Genomic DNA, 9,924 nt, shown 5'->3' with positions numbered 1-9,924 from the left:
TACATTTGCTTTAGCTCGGATCTACAATAGGTGTTTTAAGGTTTAAACCGTACGAAATATACGAATTATATTCGATTATTCTCCTCGCATTCAATTGTAATTAGTCAATTTTAAAGACAGATCAGACTACGTATTGAACATTGAGATTGAAGACTGAAAAATTGAAATTTGACCAATAAAAAAAATAGAAACTAAAATTCCTTTGTTGTCATTGGTCTTTCAATCTTTAATCTCAATCTTCAATGCATAGTCTGATTCCGGCCTAAAGCCCGATGTCCACGATACTAGAAATCAGACAGAGAAAAAAATTAACAAATTATATTTGAATAATTTGATCACATGACCATTGCGATTGGTCAATTCTTTCTTCATCCGAGATCTCGGACCGATTTCTAGCATCATGGACACAAGGCTTTACAATAGATATATATCCTGTAATGTCCATATCACACTACGCATTAAAGATTGATTGCGAATTGAGGATTAGAATTCAGCCAATTAGAACGAAACGGATTAAAATTAGAACTATCTGATAGGTCGAATTCTAATCCTTAATTCACAATCCTTAATCTTTAATGCGTCGTGTGATTCAAGCATAAAGCCTGTCTATAAATTTGTATAGCCGTATAAAGAAAATTATCCAATCGCATTTCGTCTCCTTTTAAAATTATAATTTTTGTCTGTTTCTCGAAAATGTTTTTTTTCAAATAATCACTTAAAAGGATGGAAACGCTTTATAGCCTATACGTATTTATTTATCTACATTTATATGTGTGTATTATAAATTAAATATACAAATATAATGTAAATATTAATATATTTATATAATTTTTTCTTGAATAAAATTATAATATATGAATATTTTTAGATAGAAGCGTCGGAGCGAGTTTTGATATTTGATCGTAATTTGCGGCCATCTTCATATGGTGAATTATACAAAAAAGAAATCATGACCTCGCACGTCCAAATACGAAAAAGAAATTCCCTAGCCAATTTGACAGCTTTCTGCTTTCAATTTTTGTCGATTTCCCCGTATTTGTCCTCACCGTGTATGTGTGAAGTTGCTAATGATAAAGTAAATTTTGTCCACGATCCAACGAAATATGTAATACAAGAAAAGAAAACTCAGAAGAGTCAAAAATTCAGAGGGAAGATAAAATAGTCGATCAACAGTAACATGTAATTTTCAATTTAAGGAAAGTGGAATGACGAGGTAAACGTCAAGAGGTTGACAGGCGAACACGCTGACAAGCAAAGATCAATGTTTCTCTCTACCTGGCGATGATCGTGCAATAAAACCGGGCCATGGAAGATAATAGCAAGGAACGCCGGGTCCTGCAGCACTATGTTGCCAAGCAAGACACGGTATTGATACGGATATTCGGTGCGTGCGACGTAAACGTTAACAAGTTACGTCTGGGAATGCTTGTAGAAGCACTGGAGGATTTGAGGGAGAGCGTGTTGAGGATACGCGTGACCGACACCGTTGGCGGATCTAAGACCTGGTGCGGCACGGAATGGCGTTGCCACAAGTACGACCTGATCCCTGTGTCGCCGAAGATCTGGCAGTACCTGTTCGCTGTTCAGTCTCCACAGGAGAGAATCCGACTGGCAAACGACGAGGTTCTGTGCGAGCAGATAAAAACTATATCTCTGAACGACGTAGCCTGGTATTGCTCCGATCCCGCTAATAGACGTGCTAGAGAATTGGCGTTTGTCAGATACATCGGACCTGTGCCGCAGCTTGGATTGGGACATTACTTTGGCCTTGAACTAGTGGTGAATTGACAAAAACCGCTTTCAGTTGCTGCTCTTGTTTTAAATTCTCAGTTTTATAATGAAAAATAGAGTATATCATGTACAAGGAATAGACAAGACAACTATGAACATCTGAGGAATATATATATGTTATTGTATTTGTTTTATCGATAAGGAGTTGGTCTGTCATTTGTCTTGAATATAGATTCTGCTATTATTGGAGTCATGCTTGAAGAATATCATAACAGTTGTGGTACAATGTTATATGTCATTCTTCTAGCAGAATCTCTTCTAATTGCTTAAAAGATAATGGAAAAGAAAATCTGTTTTTTACTCTGTTCTTTAAAACTATAAAAAAATTCAATTATATTTAAATCAGGCAATTGCATTGGTCAGATGTTGGGAGTTTTGGAGAACAGGACAATTTTGGAAAATAGCAAATTTCTTTCTTCAATATTATTTATATAAGTAATTAAAAGATTTTTCTATTAAAAGATAATATATTATATTGATAACTATTCAAGAATTGTGTGATTCTATTCCAATAAGGATAGAATGTCTGTAAAAAGTAAATGATAGGTAACTCTCTTATTAATAATAAAATAAATAATGTATTTCGCAGACATTCATATTATTTTGTTTATCTCCTATATATAAAGTCATAGCTTTTCCTTGTACCTATAGTTATTACATACATAAAAAGGAATAAATAGAATTAAATTCCAAAATGAGTCAGCAAATAACATAGTTTTACTTTTGGATTAATTTCAAATAAATCTTATCTCGGGATATATTAGATTTTATTATAAAAATATTTAATTTGAAAAATGAAAAGCATGCATAAAATATAAAATTATATCTTTTAATCTTTATCAAAAAATTGGTTACAGGATATATCCTGGTAAAGAGCAAGTGTTTCACTCTTAAGATAAATTTACAATATAATAAACAATAAGTGAACACATGTCACATCAATATGAAATGAAATTAACGATAATTATGTTTATATATATATTACAGGAAAGTCAGGAATTGTCCAAAACATCCTTATTGACTAAAGAATATTTTATTCCCACACATTGGAATGCTGCTACAATATTTGTTACTATAATTAATATATTACCTTACAAAGAAACTGACTCAATCTCTGACAGCATTGAAAAAAGTATCCATTAATCACAATTCATTAATTAATCATTTATTTATTAATTTAATGTTTTTTTTGTTATTTTTATAATCATGTAATTTGAATATTTTTATATTTCAGTATTGCTTTCGAAAAGTAATACAGGAACTGACTATAATAACGATAAGAAAAGATCTGTACTTGACAGTACACCAGCTGTTTTATTAGAACAGTTTACTCTATTTGATGACAACAAGAATAACAACCAAGAATCTGTCAACATATTAAAAGAACGCCATCAAACCGGGAAGTCAGATCTTGAAAATGATATTAATAACTATACTCAAACCGTCGAGCATACTCTTTTTAAATGTGGTAATTTTACAATCGTAAAAGCAACAAATATTTATTAAATATATACTTATTCTATCGATACTTTTCCCTAAGAACCCTAAAACTAAATTAGCCCCAATGCTGGACTTTAGTTTCTTCCGTGCGATAGAGGGAGTTAATAATAGCTCAGGTATTTTAAAAATAGATGCACAAAACCTAGCCCGACTTCCTAGAGGGCTGCTGCCAGGTTATAAAACGCTTTAAAACTATTGTATTTTTGTTTAACAATGGCAGCAGAACTGCAGAACATTCCTATTTTTGTATTGGAGCACAAATGGAGTAGTGATATAGAATCAAATGTATACAGTGATGTGGAAGATACGCGTGGCATAATGTTGGATTACAGTAAGATACAGTTGACATGCTACCTCTACTGCACTTTTAACTCACGTTTATTCTTCCGCGATAATATTTATACTTTTACATCAGTAAAGTGATTATTCTTTACATATTACTTTTAAGTATTATATAGAAATATATTGAATAATACAGACAATTAATTACAATTAGCTGTTAATTGCAATAGGTAATGGTGAAAAAAACGAAACCAAGAAATTTAACAGAGTAGAGAATAAAGGAGATCTGATAGTGGGCTCTAATGTGAAAGTACTTCTGGATTCAGATATTCATTACGGAATTATTCGATGGATCGGCTCACCGCCTGGTACAAGTCCTAGCAAATTGATGGCAGCTGTTGAGCTGGTGAGTGAAATGAGTATATTATATATAAATAGACTATTTTACATTTTAAAAGAACAATAGAACAGATTAGAGCGTTGTTTCATTTATAGGATAATGGACATCCTTTAGGTACCGATGGAACTTACAAAGACGTCAGATATTTTCATTGTAGGCCTTACAGAGCTATATTCACAGACATTGAACACTGTTCGCATTACGAAAGTGTTAGTAGAGTGATTTATTACTTTTTCAATATTAATTTACGTCATGTTTGTTAATTATGAAAATAAGTAAATTATGGGAACATTTGTCATAAATAGACGAAGCTCAACGAACGGCCTGCACTTATAAATAACGATAATTTCGGTAATATGGAGAGTTCTGTAATAACGGGTATAGTTCGGCCTATCTCCGTCAAAGGAGATTTGGAAAGTATATGTGGGAAGTATCGTGGTATTCAAGGCCATCACAATTCGTGCTATTTGGACGCTACTCTTTTCAGCATGTTCACATTTACTAGTGTATTTGACAATCTACTGTTTCGGTAATTAATTTTGTATTTTCGAATTGTATTTTGTAATTAAATATATTTGCTGATTAAAAAGATTATTTCTCTTCGAAAGGAAACATGGATTTTGTTACATAAATAGTAAGTGTGGTGTTCTTAAAAGTATTCATAAAAGTTTTTGTATAATGACTTTTTAGTCCACCGAATGAAAAAGATTGTCCACAATATGAAGAAGTGCAAAGGGTCTTGAGAGAGGAGATTGTAAACCCTTTGAGAAAAAATATGTTTGTCAGAGCGGATCGTGTAATGAAACTTAGGACGTTGCTTGAAAAACTATCGTCAGTATCCGGCCTCACTAGCGAAGAAAAAGGTCTGCTTTTATATTTCGAAATATTGTGGGTTCTAATCGCTTTACTAATGACTCTTAATATATTTTTTATATTTAGATCCGGAGGAATTCTTAACATCGCTAGTCGCCCAGATTTTGAATGCTGAACCATTCCTCAAATTAAGTTCCGGACAGGACGCTTACCATTACCAATTGTTTGTCGAAAAGGACGACCATTTAAATCTACCGACTGTGCAACAATTATTGGAGCAAAGTTTTCTAACTAGTAACATTAGATTGAAGGAAGTTCCTTCCTGTCTCATCATACAAATGCCACGCTTTGGAAAGTCATTTAAAATGTATCAGAAAATACAGCCTACGTTACTGCTCGACGTGACAGATATTATCGAAGACTGTTAAGTATATCAAGTTGCAGAAATCTCTTTTATTTTAAACAACTCGCAGTAACATTAATATGTTACTTTGCAGCACCCAGACAATGCACAGTGTGTGGCAAATTGGCGGAATTTGAGTGCAAGGAGTGTTATGGACAATGCGGCGTCGGCCTCGAAAGTATAGCTTTCTGTTTACAGTGCCTTGAAAAAGTAAGCTTCGTAAAGCATGAGATTGATATACATATAAACATAAGACATCAAAAAATAAATTATTTTGTGTATTTCTTTTAGGTACACCGTCATGAACGAAGAACAAATCACGAACCAAAGAAGCTGAACGTACCTATGGAGTTTACAATTCTGCAAGAACATTGTCCCGTACCGCGTCTATATTTGGAGCTATCCGCGGTGGTTTGCATCGAAACTTCGCACTATGTTTCATTTGTAAAATGCGGTCCGGGCTCGGAGGCTCCATGGTGTTTTTTCGATTCCATGGCCGACAGAAAAGGTACTTCTCACTCATATTTATATAAATACGAATATAAAATATAACTTTCTTTGTATATTTTTTATATCTTTTATCGATCAAATCATTTTATTGTTGAAAAGCTTTTAGATATTGAATTATTAAAAGACAATACAAAGATGTATAGGACATAAGAGTCAACGTAATTAAATATAAATGTAAGAACTATAATATGATATATTATATTAAATGTATAAAAAACAATTCTATAAATAACACATTGTAAAACACATTACATGTTTCGGCTCTTGGATTGAGCCATCCTTAGATAATACAAAATTCACAACTCTAAAATTCATTTCCATCATCATAGAAAAATCGTGATGAAAGTTTTTCAATTTATATAACAATATTGATGAATGCCTTATAGAGACCATGAATTATTTGCAAGCGATTTACTGACCGGTTCGGAATTTCATGATATTCTAATTAAAAAAATCAATTAACCTAACCAATAAATAAAAATAAAAAATTAAATTAAAATCTGAATAAAATCTTTTAAAATGTTATCTACTTTTAAATTTTATAAAAACCAAGCAAAAACATCATGGAAATGAATTTGTGAATTTTGTATTATCTAAGGATGGCTCAATCCAAGAGCCGAAACATATAATATAATATGTTTTACAATGTGTTACTTATAGAATTTTTTTTTATACATTTAATATATCGTATTATAGTTCTTACATTTATACTTAATTATGTTGACTTTTATGTGCCCTATCTTTGTATTGTCTTTTAAAAAACTAAGAGTCCTGTATTATTTGTTATTTGATTGAATTATTAAAATTGTGTTTTTTATTTAAGTGATTTTTATTTAAATGTAAAGTCTTTTATTGTTATTATATAGGAGAGCAAAATGGATATAATATACCGGAGATGGTGCCATGTCCAGATTTTCCTTATTGGTTGAGTGAAGAAGGAGGGACTTATTTGACTGAATTAAAAGACGACCGTCATTTGCCAGAACACGCAAAACGTCTACTTTGTGATGCATACATGTGCATGTATCAATCCCCAGATGTTATGATGTACAAATAACTTGAAAAACAACTCACATAAAAGTCGACAGGAGAGACTATGGAGATCTCTATCGAAAACGAATTTCTATTCAATTATATCATAGCTAAAATAAAAAAAGAAAGAATCGCGCTAATTGCGATATTTGTAATCAGGAGAATCAATCTGCTACAAAGCGACTTTTGGAAAAAAAAAAGGATAAAATAAAAAGTCATTTTGATATCTGACTTGATCTGACAAGAAGATCAGTTCAATCTTTCTCATAGAGAAACAGAACATTAACTCTTGAAATTAAAAATTTACTAGGCCACAAGAAGAAGACTCAATCTGCACTATAGTGCAGTTGAAGTGCAGATAACTTTATTATAATAATTAAGAAAATAAATCAATAGCGAGTATAAAAATATAAACACGGACAAGTAATTTATTAAGACATAAAATATTAACGAAAAGTTTTTATTATAATATTTTGAGGCTCAAGTTACAAAATTCGACTCAATAATATTTTTAAGAACACAATTGTAAAATATTTCTGCTTAGAGACAAAACATGATGCTGTAAATAAAATTAAACGAATAAATTCGGAGTTGATCCGTCACTCCTGTCGATTCTTAAGTAAGTTGATTCTGACATTACGGTAAAAGTGCAATCTCTTGCTTTTAGCTTTCTGCAACGATGTAATAAAACATAAATCTATTTAAATTGTAAACTGAGACACTCCTAAAGTCTCAAAATTTATGTACAAAATAGGAATATACGTTTGTATGCAAGCAGATAATATACAGTTATAAAAAATAAAATTGACATTATTTATTTGAAGATGCATTTGTTAGATTTGCATCATAAAAGAATTAATACTTCTTAATGAATTTTTTAACATGTTTTATTTAATAATATTCATGTCATTCTAGTTATGTCATAATATTCATAATGATAATATTGTCAAATAGGAGTATACTTTTGTATATAATACACACAGTTATTTAAAAAATTGACAATACATTGATACATTATTTCTTTGAGAATATCAGATGCATCTATCAGATTTGCAGCATAACTCTGGTGAAAATTTTTATAATTTTTATACGAATTGGAACAATTCAGAAATAGTGAGAATCTATATCTTTTTTATACCTTTTTTTAGAATTTTTTATTTATGCAAATTCAGAAATATTCTAAGAGATTTTATTCTATAATTTTTGAAAAAATATTTTTAATTCTTTCAGATTTTATAAGCTTCCACTATAGAAATTATAAAATAAACAATCTTGAAAATTTTATGATATTTCAAAATTGAAATATATAAAGAATTTTAGAAAAATCGTGAATTTTTTCGATATTTTTGCAAAATGTTCCAATTTATGAATTTGTAAAAGAAAGTGATAAACTTTCTATAAAGTTATAAAATTATTTAGAAATTCTGAAAAATTTTGAAATGTACAAAAATTTTGAAAAATTACATAAAAAATTTTTCTGAGAAAATTTTCACGAGGGAAAAAACTTTTTAATTAATGTAATCTTTAACATGTCCTAAGTATTCGAAAATTCTGTCATGCATCAACTATAGGTGAACCATCTCAGAATCAGCTTCTTGGTCAATCACAACTGGATCAAGTCAGATTAGGTTAGAATACAGCACGCATGCATTGTTTTCAGACCGAAAGTTTACTCTGAATTAATTTACACTTTAACTGATAATGCTAGCGAGGCGACTGGCATTCGCACGCGGTAAACAACTGTGCAAGCATTCGTGCTTCCCGGATGATGCACTCGCTCAGATAGCACGTAGTTACGGTGTAGAGCATGAGCAACGACAGCACGAGTGGCGAGAAAATGAGGTGATGTCGGTGATGCCCAAAATCGGAGATGATCCGGAGAAACCCAAGAGGTTCTTCTGGTTTCCCACGGCCGCTCTCAAAGAGACCGACTTAGCCTTTGGTAATATCTTAAGGTGGTTAAAGTATAATAAGGTTCAATATATCAAATTATGTCAGTCGTTCCATCCGATGAGGCACGAGATATTAGGCCCCGATCTGGCTACCGCTCATTTTATCATTCATCGTGGCGGCCGGATCAGATTCAAGGGCAACACTTACTGGACAGAACAGAATAAGAAGGGTTCATACGAGTTACCTGGCAAATACGATCCACGCTACATGCTTGAGGCGGTGGACGTCAATGGATTTGATCTGTATTACGAAGGTCTAAGTAACTTATGCGGTCTCACGAAGCTCAAGTGGCTCAGTCTCAAGGACTGTAAGAACATCGACGACTGGGGCTTGGACAAGATCTCGGCCGAGTTTCCTAAACTGGAATATCTGGACATCTCCGGCTGCGAGAAGATCACTGAAAGAGGTCTGGAATCTCTGTACAGAATGATGAATTTGAAGAAATTGATTGTAACGAATCATAATAAGTCTGTTGCTTTTGAGCTAAGTTGCTTCATGTTGGAGGATTGCACACCAGGATTGACTTGTGAAATTCTTATGCCTGGAGAAAAATTGAAAGACTAATATCGAATAAAAGATTAGAATCATAATGCAGCTTGTAACTAAAAGGAAAGATATTTATCTTTATTTATACAGTATTTATTTAATTATTTTTTGTACAATCTTAAGGAACTATAAATAGCGAATTCAGTCACTTGGATTACTAAATTGTTGTACTAAAAGCTGCTGTACATGAAATTAGCAAAGTTAAATAAATAAAAGTTAAATAAAGGTTTATAAATATTTTGAACAATTACCTATTGTTTATTGAAATTTACATGTATCATTTCATTGTTAAAATTGGTTAGATTATGCTGCATTTAGATTACTTACTATTACACTATCACTTAAAAGTATTTACTCACTTTGTCTTCTTTAATTAAATAAAGAAGAGTGAATACATTTCAATCTTCTTTTCCAATTTTCTAGATGTTAGACTTAATAATAATATTTGATTTGGTTCTGAATTTTGTACTATATATAGATATCTCTGTATAAAGAGAAAATAGTAAAATTAGAATTTAGACATATAAAACAAGGTACATAAAAAATCGAGATGAGTAAGTACTTTTAAATGGTGTAATGCATATTATTTATATTACTTTAAAACAGTCTTTATATACTGATCCAGTGTAATGCAGTGGCCTAATTCACCATTACACAAATGTCAAGTGGAATTCTATAATATAAATAATATAAA

At 31.4% G+C, this 9,924-nt stretch overlaps 2 protein-coding genes across 2 annotated transcripts; both read left to right on the top strand.

Annotated features, from left to right (window-relative positions):
- The first annotated feature begins 1,026 nt into the window (after window positions 1-1,026).
- On the top strand, window positions 1,027-7,147 carry LOC108750107 (ubiquitin carboxyl-terminal hydrolase CYLD). The gene is made up of 11 exons (XM_018489359.1): window positions 1,027-1,779; window positions 2,779-2,923; window positions 3,026-3,259; window positions 3,804-3,979; window positions 4,069-4,182; window positions 4,279-4,502; window positions 4,664-4,836; window positions 4,913-5,209; window positions 5,284-5,399; window positions 5,481-5,697; window positions 6,566-7,147. Exons 1-11 carry the CDS (start codon window positions 1,306-1,308, stop codon window positions 6,754-6,756), a joined length of 2,361 nt encoding a protein of 786 aa, XP_018344861.1. The 5' UTR covers window positions 1,027-1,305; the 3' UTR covers window positions 6,757-7,147.
- A 1,197-nt stretch (window positions 7,148-8,344) lies between these two features.
- Window positions 8,345-9,424, top strand: LOC108749917 (ATP synthase subunit s-like protein). Its single transcript, XM_018488946.1, has one exon. It carries the CDS (start codon window positions 8,433-8,435, stop codon window positions 9,246-9,248), a length of 816 nt encoding a protein of 271 aa, XP_018344448.1. The 5' UTR covers window positions 8,345-8,432; the 3' UTR covers window positions 9,249-9,424.
- The last annotated feature ends 500 nt before the right edge of the window (window positions 9,425-9,924 follow it).

The sequence above is a fragment of the Trachymyrmex septentrionalis genome, unplaced genomic scaffold, assembly GCF_001594115.1.
Source record: "Trachymyrmex septentrionalis isolate Tsep2-gDNA-1 unplaced genomic scaffold, Tsep1.0 scaffold32, whole genome shotgun sequence".
Classification (NCBI taxonomy): Eukaryota; Metazoa; Arthropoda; class Insecta; order Hymenoptera; family Formicidae; genus Trachymyrmex; species Trachymyrmex septentrionalis.
Note: the sequence above shows the minus strand (reverse complement) of the source record. Positions and strands in the feature narration are given on the sequence as shown.